A 16,638-nucleotide genomic window follows, 5' to 3' on the forward strand; every position below is an offset into this window, starting at 1 on the left:
TGTAGGTCCCCCACCCACCAGGAAATTGTAATGAGTTTTTGGTGTGGATACATAAATGTTCACAATTCTGCAAGCAGTAGGTATTTCTATAGCAGAGAAGCCATTACTTTGGACATGATTGGATCCGTAAGCACCCGCACTGTTAGATTTGACGATAATGTTGCTCAAATGATTAGATGGATGACAATAGCACTTTACATGATCTTCAAGCATGGCTGCAAAAATTGCAAGAAGGCCAGGGGAGGCTCCCACACAATTAGCTGAGAGAATTGAAACGTACATTGAGGGGAGGGAAATTAGAACAAGAAACATTAAAAGACATTGTGTTACAGGCATTGCTCTCAGGTGTGGTGGAATGGATGACAGCAAGGGGTGAGAATGAAGGCAGACACATGCCTCTGTCTGAGTGACTGGGGAAAATAGAAGTAGCTGTGAGGCAGCAAGGGGGGGAGGGATAGCTCAGTGGTTTGAGCATTGGCCTGCTAAACCCAGGGTTGTGAGTTCAATCCTTGAGGGGGCCACTTAGGGATCTGGGGCAAAATCAGTACTTGGTCCTGCTAGTGAAGGCAGGGGGCTGGACTTGATGACCTTTCAAGGTCCCTTCCAGTTCTAGGAGATGGGATATCTCCATTAATTATTATTATAATTATAATTATTATAACGCTAGTAAATGAGCTGCGACCACAGCTAGGGCACTGGAAAACATGGATCCTCTCCCCAAGGCTGGGGTTAGAGGTTGTGGAATGAGTAGAGGCAGAGGAGTAGGAAGAAATGGTGAATGGACACCAATGGGGCAGTTGATACAGGAGAATAGAGCTCTGAAAGGCTAGATGGATAAGTTACAGGCACAGCTGCAAGCATGTAGGATTAGCAGGGACAGTGGAAATAAAGATAAGAAAACAGCCTGAGACTGTGGTATTAAATGACCCCCATCACCAACAAACAAATGCCATAGGACAGCCCTCCCCAGGACTCGGAGTGCGTTTTCCAACATCCCATGACTGTAGATGTTTGGGGATGCCCCCATATAAGCATTGGAATCAGGGACGGGCTTGTCAATTTTTTATTAGATACAGGGGCAGGGATCCCCATAGTAAAAGATATGTGTAATGCATACCAGTTACAGTCAGTACAAATGCAGGGAATATAATGTTAAAATATTACCTCCCTAGTTTTGTGCACATGCAGTTCAGGAAAAGTGTGCCATTGAAGGGAGAGAACATTTGATTGGAGCAGAAACAATAAAGCAATTGGGAATAATCACTGATTTCCCAAATATGTGTCTCAGACAAGCCCTTACCATGAAGCGTGGGGGAAAGATGTTAAACTGAACCCTCTAGGGCTAGCAGCCCAAACAGTGAAGGTGATAAAACCAAAGAACCATGCAGGAGGGCTGGGAAATGTGGTGGACTGAAATACAAAATGTGTGGGCTAAAGATTCCCTGGACACAAAAAGCACAGTCCTTAGTTAGCTTGGAGGGAGATATTCCCCCATAGGTTAAACAATATCCAATACCCCAGGAAGCAAAGGAATCATTATGACAGGGCCTGACTTTTGCTCATAGCCTGGTTTTTGCTGACTTTGGTTCAGGCCTTGCACCAGGCCCCAGGCTCGCTCTCTACTACAGCCTCCTGATTCTACTCCGAGGAATTAGCAATTCCTGCCTGGGGGAGGCAGCAATGCTGTTTGCACTGGAGTGTAATTATGCCTTTTGGCACACAGGATGCGCCTGGTCTGCTCTGGTGCTTCCTAGTTCCTGCGTGCGGTTTAGTTCAAATTGGTTCCTCTTCACTCAAAGGAATCAACTCACTAGCTTCAGACTGAGCAGGAAAAAAGTGGCTAAGCAGAACTGCAGCCTCCGTTAAATGTGATTTTTATAGAGCTGCTCTGCTATGGCAGTGCTTTATCTGCTCAGCTTACTGCTTGCAACCCCTAGCAATTTCACCCTACCCAGCCAGCTGATGGCTTTACTGTTACAGGCAAAACCAACTATATCTTGGAAAGAAGGGTTATTGATAGTAGCAGAATAAAGTGCCCAGGGCTAAAAAAGTCTTTCTGATCCCTCTGCGATGTTAAGTAGAGAAGAAGAGTGGCTCGATGAGTCTGGTCCCTTCCCCCCATGTCACTGTTATGTGATTACATTGCACACACAAAAACTACCTAAAGCTACTGAGGTTGCTGAGTTAAGTGCATCAAAGTTAGGAAATTCCAGGACTAAGGTTGCCTGTGAAATCTTAATTTGGCCCCCTGGTCCACATGCATTTGGGTACAGTCTTTAATTAATTTAATTTAGTCTTTAATTTAGTTACATGGTCACATGGTACATTTTCAACAGGCCCCTTCCTCATTCCGAGCACAGGATGGACTTACTCACTGAGTGAGCAACTGTTCGATATGTTGGTTTGTTGTTATTGTTTAGTCAGCGGCCCCAGACCTTATTTACTGCACACTTTTCAAACCCTGTTCCAATACAGAATTGATTTCCTCTCAGGGTTGGTACTCATCACTATGGTATCCACACAGGGTCAGATTAACCTTTTGTGGGCCCGGCTCCAAACATATTTGTGGGCCCCCATGGGGGCAATGGAGCATGGTGCAGGGAGGTCGGTCCCCAGAGCGAGGGGCCAGCCAGAGGCAATGGGGCATGGCACTGCAGGGGCCTACCTGCTCCCAGCCCAGTGCGAGGGCACTCTTTACAAACCGGCAGTTGCCAAATGCACAGTGGCCCACCTGGCCCTGTGCAGCCTGCGTGCCTCTTCCCCTCGGGGGTGGGCGCATGCTGTGCCACACAGTCCCCCTTGCCCAACACGAACACCACCACCCCCAACTCCCTAGCGCCAGAGCCCGCCCTTACCTGCTATGCCCAGCACCCCTTCCACAAATGCACAGCACCCTGCACATCACCACCCCGGCCCACAACCCCAACACAACTGCCCAGCACCCCACACAGAACCCCCATTCCCTAGTGCCCCAAGACACACATCTTCCCCGCCCCTAGAGCCCCCAGAGACCCACTCCCCCATGCCCTGCCTCCCAGGCGCACTCACCAACCCTGCTGGGAGGTGTCTCTGTCAGCAGTGCAGTCAGGGCTGGTCCTGGGGTGTGGAATCGCTCCTGCCCCTCAGGAGTGGCGCGATCAGCCAGGCCAGCGCCTGCCCCGGCTGGGCTCCCTTAGGACCCACTTGCCTGGAGGGGCCCAGCCAAGCCCCCGCCTCCCCCCACTGTTCCCTCCCCCCTAAACTGACCGAGACTGGCCAGGCTTCTGCACCAGTCCCAGGCAGCTCAGCTCCGGGGAGACAGGCGGGACCCCACAGGGAAGCAGGGACTAGCTGGAGGTGCACTGGGATCCGGCCAGGGGGCAGAGGAGCCCTAGGCCGGCTGGTGAGATGGGGGGGGGGTATCCCAAGCTCATTTTGAGATGCCTAGGACCTGATTTTTAAGAGTACTTAGCATTTTATAGCACTTAATGTATTCAGGCTCTCCCAGTGACTGTCATGTATTCAAGCACTCCCAGTGACTGTAGTTGCAACACAGTGCTCAGTACTTCTGCAAATCAGGTGCCAGGTCTCAAGGTGGGCACCCAGAAAATGAGGCACACCCCATTAGTGACCATCTGTGAAAAGTTTGCTAAATGACTTGCCTGGCATCACATGGGAACTCTGGCAGAGTTAGGGATATAGACTCCAGGTCAGTAATCAAGTGCTATAACTAGGAGACCAACCTTTCCCTCATGCCCCTCCGCCTCACATGCAGCCTTAATCCTGGCATCTCCTACCTTTTGTGTGCTTGCTTGCCTGTGCCGCCTTAATGTTCTGTTTAACATTGTTTCTATGTGTATAATTTCCTAAAAATCCCACCATGTTGACACCCCCATGGTGCATCAGCAGGGCTGGCACCTTAGCTCCACCACACAGACCTCTAGCAGCTGATAGCAAGAGTAGCTTGTCATCCTGTGTGTGGACAGTGCTGTGGGGGAGGGGACACTTTTGCCAGTGGGTTCCACAGGTATTGGCTGACAGCACAGGAATGGTGAGATTTAAGAATTTTGGGTTCTAGTGTTGGCTCTGGAGGGGCTTCTGCCTGTCCTCTCCACCCTGTCCCAGTCCTTCTCTCCTCTCCTCTCAGCCTCCCCATGGCTCTTTGTCCCAGGGAAAAGCCTTCTGTGCCCCCAGCAAGCACGCTATGCAAATAGGTTTAATTTTACGCAAATCAATCTACTTTTTTTGGTCAGCAAATGTTGGTAGGTGCAGCATACACATCAATTATTTAGGGTGAATGACATTACAGGGCTGGTGTCATTATAAATCCCTAGGCTATACCCTCCCAGGAAATTCAGTTAAAATGAAACATAAGAGCTGTAACCCTGGTAGGATCTAGAGATGTCCTGGGAAGGCACCAGACAGTCTGAGCGCTGCCCTAGAGTGAGGGCCACCATGGAGGGAGAATATTTAATAAAGCCAACGGTTTGTTAAGAATCCGTTTGAGCTGTGCCTACAAACACCATAGGGCATTAACCATACTTGCATGGTTACTGCATGGTGTTACTACAGAGCGGAGTTACACTTGTGGGTGGCTTAACTGTGTGTTTAACAGTTTGGGTTTATTTAAGTGTAACTTTAACTCTGAATTTCCTGAGTTTATAATGCTCAGTGTGGGGCTAATTACAGCACTCCTACCATGCAGATTGCCCTGATTTACTAATGTCTTCTCACCCTTCATGGAATTTTAATGTCATTTTTGTCTGGGCATATTACATTGTACTGCTGCACTCGCTATTCCTGTTGTACATTTGTACCTGAGGACAGGAGTGCCTGGAGCATATGGATCGGCCTCCTTAATTTAGCATTTGCATAAATCTAAATAAACAAATAGCCCAGGCCCAGCCCATTTGCTCTGCACATTTGCTAGTGGAGGCCTGTTCCCCACTTCACTTGCCCCCACCTGCATCCTGTTCCATGTCAGACCCCTCCAGCACCCCTAGAAAAGGTCTCCCTCCACCCCCAACCGGCTCAAGCCCTCCCCTGAACGCCTTTCCTCCCTTCCCCCCCCGCCCATTGCTGTGACAACACTAACAGGAGTACTTGTGGCACCTTAGAGACTAACAAATTTATTAGAGCATAAGCTTTCGTGGGCTACAACCCACTTCTTCGGATGCATATAGAGTGAAACACTCTATGCTGGGGGCAGGTGAGAGTATCACTGATGCTCTCAGTGCCTTTATTACCTCCCACCCCCGTCCCGATTTTTCACGCTTGATATCTGGTCACCCTAGGCCCAGGCCTCCACGGGGGCTGGCCCCAGGCCGCCGTGGGGGAAGCTGGCTTGGGGGGCAGGAGGGAACCGCCCCCCAGCACTCACCGGCGGTGCGGTTGGGGCCGGGTCACTGCACTTCCCGCCACTGGTGAGTGCAGGCATAGGCGCCAACTCCGTGGGTGCTCTGTGTCTGCTCACCTCCGCCTCCTCCCCTGAGCCCGCCGCCGCATCCTGCTTCTCCCTCCCATCACGTGCTGGGAGGGTGGAGGAGAGGGAACGAGGCGCTTGGGAGAGGAGGCGGGGCCGGGGTGGGGATTTGGAGAGGGTTCCAATAGGGGCAGGGAGGGGCGGAGTTAGGGCGGGGACTTTGGGGCAGGGGCGGGGCCAGCTGGTCACCTGACCTGGGGCCTTGTTGGAGCCAGTGAGTGCGTGACATGCTCCAGAGCCCATCTTGCTGCACCTGGCCTGTTCCTTTGATGTCTGGAAGCTGCTCCCAGTTCCCCAGCCAAGTTTGGCTGGGTTTCTCCTCGCTCTTGGCTGGATTTGTGCTGGGGCCCTATGGGAGCCTGGCTCCAGGTGGAGGGTCTTGCCTGAGACCTACATCTGCAGTAGTTCCAGTGGGCAATGGATTCCCTTAGAGCTTAGCCCTATAGCATTTGGCTAGAGACTGGGACCTAACTCTGCAATGAGTTCTGTCAGGTCTCAGCCCCTTGGCATAGGGATACCCCTGGATGGAACATCCAGACCTGCTCCATGTCACACCCCTATGTATGCTCATGGTGTGTCAAATGTTCCCACCCAATGGGCAAAACCTTACCCCTTCCTGACAATGTCACATACTGCCTGGAACTTGGGAACGCCTAACAGCCCAGAGCCTGTGCGTTGAATCCCGGCTTGTTGAGTGGGAAGGCTGGGCCAGATACAAACACTGCTGGGATAATTTGCTAACGACTGTGCAGCTCTTTCCAAACCCCACCATGGGGGCTCATCACCCCCTATTGTCCGGAGGGAGAAAGTGAGGCACGTGGGGAAAGAACTTGTCCAAGGTCACATAGTGGGAGTAGAAGCCAGGAATCTTGACTCCCACTGCCCCTATTCTAACCCCGAGACCCCACAACACTCCCACAGCTGCAAACAGAACCTGGGGTCCTCATCACCCCTCCCCCCTGCTGAATTGGAACAGCTGGAGTGCAACCTGGTTAACAGTCTCACAGCTGGCACAGTTCAGAGGCAGGAAGTGTTGCAAGCCAGCTCTGAAGGTGGGTAATAGCCTGGCTGTGTTTCAAAAGCCTGGGGTACAGGGTAATGCCTCCCCCTGCCCCCAGTGCAGCTGGCAAGGGGCGGAGTTAAAGTGACATTGTGTGTGTGTGTGTGGGGGGGGGGGTGCACCTCAGGTCTGCATTCCCTGGTTTCCAGAGTTAAGTTCAGCCCCGCTCTGCAGTGGGCAGCCTGAACACTGCGGGATCAAAGCTTGTAGCTGTTACGTTCCTTGGTTTTAAACAAACATTCTCAGTACGCCCCATACCCAGTGCAGGGGCACAGAGCTGTGCAGTGGGAGATGGGGGGCTCTAGCCCCCCCAGACTCCCTGCAGGGTAGAGAAGGGGCTAAGTACAGCCAGCATTTGCTGGGGCTGGAGTATTTGCTGCCCAAGGACCAGAGGCCAGGGGAGGAGGATGGGCTGGGCTGTGGAAGATAGAGGGGCTGAGAAAAAACCCAGGAAGTTACTGCCCACAACCTTTCAATGCAGGGCTCAGAGTGCCCAGGGCTGCCTTGTGTCCCCCAGACCGTGGAGAAGGAGGCACCGAGGATTGAATTACAGGGAGCGAGTGAGACCAGTTTTTGAAGACACATGAAGTACAGTTCTGACTTCCTCCTTTCCACCCCACACTCCCCTGCGTTGCTTCAAGCCCCACTGCTCAGCCTTCCTCACTACTCCAACACCCCCCATGCCCACAGCTCCACCCTCCGCCTTATGCCAGACCAATGGGGGGGAGGGTGGAAGGGTGTGAATGCCCCTGCTGAGGGCTCTCCCCTGAGGATCCCCAGCCCCAGGAATTGAAATCAAGGGCCTGGAAAAAAAACAAACCCCAAGCTCCACCCAAACCAGCATCTCCGATGGCATTTGAACTAGGCCAGCAGCAAGCGCCCTGCTGTAGCTTCCGCATGGGCTTGACACGGCAATAACCCAATCTGGAGGTACAAAGGTCCTGGTAACGGTGATGGCCTCTCTCAGAGAAGGGGCTGTTACTTCCTAGCCAGTGAAGTGGAGACAATCCCTCCTGGTGAGGGCTGCTCCCTGGGGCTCCAACCCCCTTACTTACTGCAGCAGATACTGCCGTCTCCTCCCCCAGGTCGGTGGGTCCCAAGCAGAGTGGACAACTAGCTCGGCACATGGCAGTTACTCTCTGCCTCATCCCCATCTGCTAAGTCACTTGAAGGAAGATAAATGCACATTAAACACATCTGTGCTTTTGGTTCTCCATGGAAGCAGTTGTGGTAGCCGACACAGGAAAGTATTTTATTGCCATGGGAGGGAAGGCGGACCCATGAAGTGATCACTCTAATAGGGCTTGAGCCACGCACTGAAAAGGTTGGCGAACTGCTGCCCTAGGTGCTTCACTGCGGCCACCAGCAGCATCCCCAACTCCATCCAAGCCTACTTCTATAGGCCAGGCCCTGGGAAAGCTCACCCGCTGCCCTGCCCATCTGTGCAGAGACATACTGAGGACACAGGAAAGTCCTCCTGGGATCTGTCCAAGGCTACATCTGAGGTGTGTTAGCTGGGTGATGTTAAACAGAAGCTACTACAGTTGGACATTTTTAAATCAGCAAGTCCAGATCATTTGCATCCAAGAATTTTAAAAGCGCTGGCTGAGGAGCTCAATGGACCATTAATGTGGATTTTCAGAAAGTCTTGGAGCACTGGAGAAGTTTCATAAGACTGGAAGAATGCTAATGTGCTAATTTTAAAAAAAGGGTAAACTGGATGACAAGGGTAATTATAGGCACGTGAGCCTGACATCAATTCCGGGGAGGATAATGGAGTGTCAGTTACAGCACTTGATTAATAACAAGTTACAGGAGGGTAATGCAATTAATACAAATCAACATAGATTTATGGCAAATGGATCCTGTCAAGCTAACTTTTTTTTTTTTTAATGAGATGACAAGTTTGGTTGACAAAGGTATTAGGTTGATGGAATATACTTAGACTTTTGTAAGGCATTTGATTTGGTACTGCATGGCATTTTGATTAAAAAACTAGAATGATATTAAATTTAACAGCATACATTAAATAATTAAAAACTGGCTAACTGATAGGTCTCAAATGTAATTGTAAATGGGGAATTAAACAGGTTTATTTCTAGTGGGGTCCTGCAGGATTGGTTTTTGGTCCTATGCTAGTTAACATTTTTATCAGTGTCCTGGAAGAAAACATAACATGAAAATGATGCAAAAATTGGGGGAAACGGTAAATAATGAAGAGGACAGGTCACTGATTTAGAGCAATCTGGATCCTTTGGTAAACCGGGTGCAAACAATATGTTTTTAATAAGGCTAAATTTAAATGTATAGATCTAGGAACCAAGAATGCAGGCCATACTTATAGGGAAGCAATGACTCTGAAAAAGACTTGCGGGGGTCATGGTGGATAATCAGCTCTATATGCATCCGAAGAAGTGGGTTGTAGCCCACGAAAGCTTATGCTCTAATAAATTTGTTAGTCTCTAAGGTGCCACAAGTACTCCTGTTATTTCAGCTGAATAGTGTGACACTGTGGCCAAAAGAGCTGATATAATCCTGGGATGTATAAACAGGGGAATCTCGAGTAGGACTAAAGTTCATTTAACCTCTGTATTTGGCACTGGTGCGACTGCTGCTGGAATAGTGTCCAGTTCCAATGCCCACAATTCATGAAGAATTTTGATCGACTGATGAGAGTTCAGAGAGGAGCCACAAGAATGATTAAAGGATTAGAAAACCTGCCTTATAGTGATAAACAAATGGACTCTGAGTCTAACAAAGAGAAGGTTAGGGGGTAACTTGATTACAGTATAAAAGTACCTACATGGGGAACAAATATTTGATAATGGGCTCTTCAGTCTAGCAGAGAAAGGTCTAACACGGGGTAGGCAACCTATGGCACGCTGATTTTCAGCGGCACTCACACTGCCCGGGTCCTGGCCACCGGTCTGGGGGGCTCCGCATTTTAATTTAATTTTAAATGAAGCTTCTTAAACCTGTTAAAAACCTTATTTACTTTATATACAACAATAGTTTAGTTATATATTAGACTTATAGAAAGAGACTTTCTAAAAACATTAAAATGTATTACTGGCATGCGAAACCTTAGAGTGAATAAATGAAGATTCGGCACACCACTTCTGAAAGGTTGCCGACCCCTGAACATGATCCAATGTCTGGAAGTTGAAGCTAGACACACTCAGACAGGAAATAAGGCGTACATTTTTGACAGTGAGAGTAATTAACCAGTGGAACAACTGACCGAGGGTGTTGATGGATTCTCCACCACTGACAATTTTTAAAATCAAAATTTGATGTTTTTCTAAAAGATCTGCTCTAGGAATGATTTTGGGGCAGTTCTGTGGCCTATTATACAGGAGATCAGAGTAGATGAGCACAATGGTCCTTCTGGCCATGGCCTATGACTCTAATAAGGTAAAAGGTGTTGCAGTGGGTCTAGTACTAGGGGAAAGCATGTGATTAGGTAGAGGTTAATTAATTAACATCTTTTATTGGACCAACTTCTGTTGGTGAGAGAGACAAGCTTTCAAGCTCCACAGAGCTCTTCTGAAGGTCTGGGAAACGTACTCAGTGTCACAGCTAAATAGAAGGTGGAACAGATTGTTTAGCATGAGGAGTTAATACACATTTCAAGGGACCATTCAAGATGAACTGGCCTGTTAACATCTCTCCACCCATGGGGACGGGGGAGGCAGCTGCAGGGGGAGCCAGGGGGCAGTTGTTACTGGGTTAGTTTGTTGTAATGAACCATAAATTCAGTGTCTGTTCAGTCCATGATTTTTAGTGTCTAGCAGAGTTATGCATTTAAGCTCCCAGGCTCGTCTTCTGAAGGTGCAGTGCAGGTTTCCTTTGAGGATGAGGACTGAGAGGTCAGACCCAGAGTGGTCACTCTGGGAGAAGTGTTCACCCACCGGTGACAGGGTGGTTTTGTCTTTAATCATTTTCTGTGAGAGTTCATATGAGAGCGTCGTGATTGTCTGGCTATGGGACCCTTCATAACTTCTCAGGACAGCTGGGTTGATGCTCACACTGCCCCAACAGGCAGCCCTCTGTGAGATGAGCACATCCAGCAAGTAGAAGCCATTCTTGAGGGAGACCCCTAGTTAAGTGCTTGGCGATTCACTGCAATCCTGAGCAAAACAGCATCTCCAGGGCGAGTGGAGGGCTGAGGGGCTGTGAAATCCAGTGAGACGTAAAGGGAGGACAAAGGTTTCCAGGCTGCCATGTAGGGAGCTGGAGTGCCCCCCCCCGTGTATGTGAAATCTGTAGCTCTCCCATCAGTGATCTCATGTGCTACAGCAAGGCCCTATCTTGGGCTTTGATCTCCATAACCTGCACTTTCAGCTAAACGTGGTTTATGGACAATGACAAAAAGTCCAGTCACTGCCTGACTGCAAACCTCCTGCCAGTATACACTAGTCACACAGAAACAGGAGGACACGGATCTGAATCTACTGCACACTCAGATTTACTGGGTGCAGGTCTCAGCGTGACTGCAGAATTTAAACTCCTGCCCCAAAATGCGAGGTGCCTTCTGCATCAGGTGAGTGATGGTGCAGATCTGAAGTGGTAAGTGCCAGCCCAAGTCCACGAGGGCACTGCAACTAAGATCTTCATTTACCAACCACCCCCAGACCGTCACCCGCAAATAGTGAGCGCTCCAGAGTGGGTTTCATTTTTATTTCTTTGAGTTTTATTCCAACTAGAACAGGAGTCTAGCTGTTTTCCAACCGAAATTACAGACCAAGATAAAAGAGGACAATATGGTTTTGAAGCTATTCCTATGAACAGAATGTAGCAGGTTAATGGCCCAGTCCCATTGCTGCTGGGTACACAGGTCAGACGTATACACGGAGGTTACAGGTCACAGACATGTACATGTAGCATAAGAACAGCAGAAATGAGCGACATTTAGCAATGAGACAAGTCTAACGTTATCCATTAGGACTTGGCTTTTGGGACAGAGCTTTGAGTTTGTTTTGGCCAATTCAAGTGCCAAATAGTTGTATGGACAATTACAGCATTTTTTTGGGCAGCCACAAGACAGCCAGGGTTGCAAATTTGAAAACCTACTTTCTCCGTATGTTAACGTGTAAATTATCAAATGAGCCTGGAAGCCATTTCTAACACAAACACATCACAAAGGCAGTGTCTCCCCAGAGCAGCCCCAAGGCAAGGCCGGAGTTAAGCAGCATGGAAACTGACTCATAGCAGAAACCCTGTCACCATCCGTAACCTTCATTGTCAGGTATGTTCAGGCTGTCGGTCCTGAGTCCGTGCAAGGGTTTTCCCACCATGAAGCAGCACGTCCGATTTAAAGCATAGACTTGATTTAAACACCTTTCACTTAGTTTTTCGGATGAGGAAGCACCTTGTTGGAATAGTAAGGCCCTGCCTGCCCCTTTCCACGTACTGTGAGACGGGGCACCTCTGGAGACGGGTCCTGTTCGCCTGGCAACAGGGAAGACACCTCTGCATAGTTCTCAATCACCTTCCCTTTGATATGTGTAGCACCCACTCCCCCTCCCGCCCCCCCCAAAGGCAACTGGATGAGCTATCCCTACTGAGATTAACTGGCACCGGCGTGATCTATCAGAACCAGCAATTGGACACTAGGGAGCACAGCCAGTATGGCACGTCCCGGCACTGAACTCAGCCCTTCCTGACTGTGGTTCCCTAGTACATCCACTGCTCATGGAGGACCCTGTGCTGGGACAATCCAACTCCTGGTGCCAAGCAGTTAACATAACAAAATATTGGTACCAAAAGAGTTCTATAAAACGTCACTAATCCCCAAAGCCCCCAGCCACAGTCTACTCCCTTGCCGAGCCCTGGAGATCTCAGCTAACATACAGCTCAGACTAAACAGATTTGGTGGAAAGAAAATTAAAAATAGCTTGCACAGCTACAGAGTTGCAGATCCTTTTTCTAAAACTCCCCTCAGCCTCCAACAGACGGATACAGAAGCAGCAGCTTATTTGCAATGTGGATAGTGGCAGACGAATCCCACTACACTCTGGTTTATTAAGAGCAATTCCAGTCGTTCTGCATTAACTTAGAGAGATTGTTGCCAGGAATCTGTTGGCGCCCAAGGCACATAACTACTGTTTGGGAGCAAAACACCATTTGCCATCAAACCACCAATCCCCACTCTGGGCACGATGCCAGGCCCCGCCCATTACACAAAGTCAATTTAAAAAACATGAATAAAATGATGGAAAAGAAAACGATGTAAGTCATTCTGCAATGAGTGACCGAGGCTGGAATTTCAGATACGCAGTATCAATCAACAACATCATGTACATCCTCTCCAGAGGCACAGACAGCTAGATACAACACAGCGAGAGGACCAGCTCGAGAGCCGATCTTCTCCCATTGATGGCATTTCACATTCAACTTGACAGGTAATGGCTTCTCTCCCCCAGTGAATACAATACTCCTCCGGACGGCCCCGCTCTACTAGGACTCGGTGCTTCGGCGTCTCTAGTCTGAAGGACGGCATGCTGCTCTGCTACAGCACAGTCTCACACCTGTTGCTGAACAGGTGGTTTATAACAGCTGGATCTGCCACAGTTGAGGTATCTCCCAGATCTCGGTCGTTCTTTGCAATCTTCCTTAATACGCGCCTCATAATTTTACCTGTCAAACAAAGAGCTGTGGTGATTCACCTGTATGTCCAGGGAGTCAAACCAAGACTCAGAGTCAGTTTTCAGGAGGCTCCCACTGAATAAGCCATACTGGGTCATAGCTTTCTTCAAGTCTAGACATGCAGAGACCTGGGCACTCCAAGACCATTCTCAGGACAGCTGGACCCCACCAAAATCTATCGTAATTATCCTAGACTGCTGATCCCCACTGGGAGCACTCCGGTGACTCCCTTCCTCCGGGGCTGCCCAGCCTGCAGACACCAGGAGCTCTGCTGCTTGCTTCCCAAATGGTGTATCTGAGAAGAGTGAACCAGGACTCCTTACCTGAGCGGGTCTTGGGCAGACCAGGAGCATGCTGGATGTAATCAGGGGTTGCTATCGGTCCAATTTTTTCTCTGACTACAAAACAGAGATTTTCAGTATAATTATTAAGATTTCCCAGAGCGCTTTTTGGGGCAAAGTGACTCAGCGAGAGCTGGAACCCAAGTGAGCAGCAAGTGGGACAAACGAGCCCCCCAGGGCTGCACTGCGCTGACTCCGGTATCTCTGCTGTTAGCAAAGGTGCGGGTGTTTGCAGAATGGGGCCAGGCAGCACAATCGCACTGCTCAGGATTCTGCCCCTGGAGACCCGGGGCTGGAGGGGAGGAGAGTGCATGCAGCTCTCCACAAAACACATGCTCCAGCTGCAGGAGAGATGTTTGACCATTTCTAGTCTCTCTCCATTGCTTCTAGGGCGCACTTAAGGACTCGAAATTAAGACAGCTTTCCCCAGGGTTTGTGCCCATTTCCACATAGCAATGACTGACCCCCCTCAGGGTTCCCCTGGGGCAACAGGCAACCTGGATGCATTTTGTTTACTGCTTTGTTCACGCACCACAGTCATCTCGGATGTCAATGGAGGTTGTGTCAGTTTAGCTGGACTCCCACACGCATCACACCACACCCATCTATAACTGCTCTGGGACGGCGCGCTGGATTCACCACCAGCTTACACCAGCTCTTCCAGTCTCCCATCCTGCTTGGTGCCACGTATGTAGTTTTACAGCAGCAAATGACGAGCCAGGAGAGGAATGCAAAGAGGCTCCCATGGGGCCTCTGCACGCCCATCACTGTCACTATCACTGTCTTCACGCCCATCCGCTAGCAGCATGGATGGGCTTTGGAAGGGACGCCCTGAGGCGGACGTGAGACCTGGACTGACATTCCCTCCCTTTCTAGGAAAACCAAGTCCACAGACATTGACCAAAACATTTTGGTTTCAGTTAAAAGGCAGCAGCAAGCACAGCAACCCATACGGTCCATGCACCAGCACAGATCACAACTACAGGAACCACGCATGCAGCAGCACCCACGCCTGCCTCCAACACACACTCAGTGAACGGAGCTGGGGAACGAGGGGTCTGGGCGCGTGCCAGCTCAACGGCCCCTCATGCCGCTGCCAGCTCACAGGAGGCAGGGGGTGTCACATGAGCAGCCACAACATTGGGAGATCTAATTTTAGCCTCTGCTAGCCCTGGGACTCGACCCTTTTCCTTGATGTTGCTTTGCTACCCAGGCTCCAGGGGCACAAGGGGCTCAGATGGGAGCTGGCCATAGCCCTGGCAGGGCACTGGTGTTCTCTAGGCGAGAGGCACCTTCCTTCGGCGAGGCCACGCTGCTTAACTCCCCAGCAGGCACGTCAGCCCCTGCAGAGCCTTCGCCACGTCCAGCAGAGCCCTTCCCTCTTCTCTGGCGACAGGGGGAACCTACCACAACACACTCTACACGAAAAACGCCGACAGCTCTGCCGCTGTTACCTTGTTTTCTCAGCTCGTCCATCAGGGCCGTGGTGAATTTTTGGCCATCCCTCAAGGTCACAAAGCAGTAGAGGCACTCGCCTTTCACTGGGTGGGGGTGACTCACCACCGCAGCCTCAGAAACGGAGGAGTGCTCCACCAGGGCAGACTCCACCTCCGCGGTGCTCAGCAGGTGGCCTGGAAAGAAAGAGGCAGCGCTCTGCTGAGTCCAGCAGTGTCTGGCTCCCTTGCTCCAGGAGGGCCCTGGGAGCGAACAGGGCCCCTAAGCTCCGGTTGGGTGTTCTGTTTGCATGCACTACAACGGACTCTTGGGAGATTCTGCTCAGAGCCTTAGGGCAGCCCCCACCTCGTTCTGGGGAGACCTTGTGCCATGTGCCCCACCCCTGGATACTTGACAAACAGCAGGAGCTTTGTGTGAACAAAGGGAGAAGCCCAGGAAGCTACATTCTGTCCAGAACATGTGTCTCTGAGCAGGCCCTTCCATGGCTGGGCAAGCTGCCACCAACCACTGGGTGCTGATACACCTAGCTATCCCACTGGCATTTAATGATACACCAAGCAGAGCTACCCATTAGTTATGGGCTGTCACAGAACTGTCACTGTATCACACTAACGCCCATGGTACTAGAGAAGCTGCATTCCTACCATACCCCAGCCAAAGGCAGAGGGAGCAGGTAACCAACAGGCCACCTCTGTCAGTTACTATCTAACCGATAGATCCTATCAAAGTACCCTGACATCTTTTTTTAAAAATGAGATTACAAGTTGTGTGATAAAAATAATAGTGTTGACGTAATAGACTTAGACTTCTGTAAGGCATCTGACTTGGTACCGCACGACATTTTGATTGAAAAACTATAAAGATTTAAAATAAACCTGGCACACATTAAATGGATTAAAAGCTGGCTAACAGATAGGTCTGAAAATGTCATTGTAATCATTATTGAAAGGGTGGGTTTCTAGTGGGATCCTGCTGAGATTTGTTCTGGGCCCTACACTATTTAACATTTCTATCAACGACCTGGAAGAAAACAAAAATTGTCACTGAAAAAGTTCACAGATGACACACAAACTGGAGGAGGGGTTAATAATGAAGAGGACAGGTCACTGATTCAGAGTAATCTGGATTGCTTGGTAAACTGGGTGCCAGCAAACAACGTGAGTTTAAATATGGCTACATGTAAATGCATACATCTAGATGCAAAGAACGTCGGCCACACTTACAGGATGGGGGAATCTATTCTGGGAAGCAGTGACTCTGAAAAAGATTTGTGGGCTGTGGTGGATAATCAGCTGAACATGAGCTTCCAATGTGACGCTGTGGCCAAAAGGGCTAATGCAATCCTGGGATGCACAAACAGGGGAAACTCGAGCAGGAGTAGAGAGGTTATTTTGCCTCCTGTATTTGGCACCGGTGCAAACCGCTGCTGGAATCCTGTGTCCAGTTCTGGTGTCCACAATTCAAGAAGGATGATGATAAATTGAAGATGGTTCAGAGAGGAGCCATGAGAATGAGTAAAGGGTTAGAAAACCTGCTTTATAGTGATCGACTCAAAGAGCTCAACCGATTTAGCTTCACAAAGAAGGTTAAAGGGTGACTTGATCACAGTCTACAAGTACTTACATGGGGAACCAATATTTAATAACGGGTGCTTCAGTCTAGCAAAGGAAGGT

The 16,638-nt window shown here is 49.7% G+C and overlaps 1 protein-coding gene across 2 annotated transcripts in view; it reads right to left on the bottom strand.

Moving 5' to 3' along the window:
• Nucleotides 1–12,523: 12,523 nt before the first annotated feature.
• The window catches only part of ACSS2 (acyl-CoA synthetase short chain family member 2), a 77,837-nt gene continuing 73,722 nt past the window's right edge, over nucleotides 12,524–16,638 (bottom strand). For both annotated transcript variants that reach the window (XM_065414291.1, XM_065414292.1), the window contains 3 exons: nucleotides 14,965–15,141; nucleotides 13,493–13,567; nucleotides 12,524–13,160 (listed from right to left, as the gene is read on the bottom strand). In XM_065414291.1, coding sequence (XP_065270363.1) covers nucleotides 13,033–13,160; nucleotides 13,493–13,567; nucleotides 14,965–15,141 — 380 coding nt within the window. In that variant the 3' untranslated portion in view covers nucleotides 12,524–13,032. The remainder of the gene's footprint in view (nucleotides 13,161–13,492; nucleotides 13,568–14,964; nucleotides 15,142–16,638) is intronic.

This window comes from Emys orbicularis, chromosome 12, assembly GCF_028017835.1.
Source record: "Emys orbicularis isolate rEmyOrb1 chromosome 12, rEmyOrb1.hap1, whole genome shotgun sequence".
Lineage (NCBI taxonomy): Eukaryota > Metazoa > Chordata > Testudines > Emydidae > Emys > Emys orbicularis.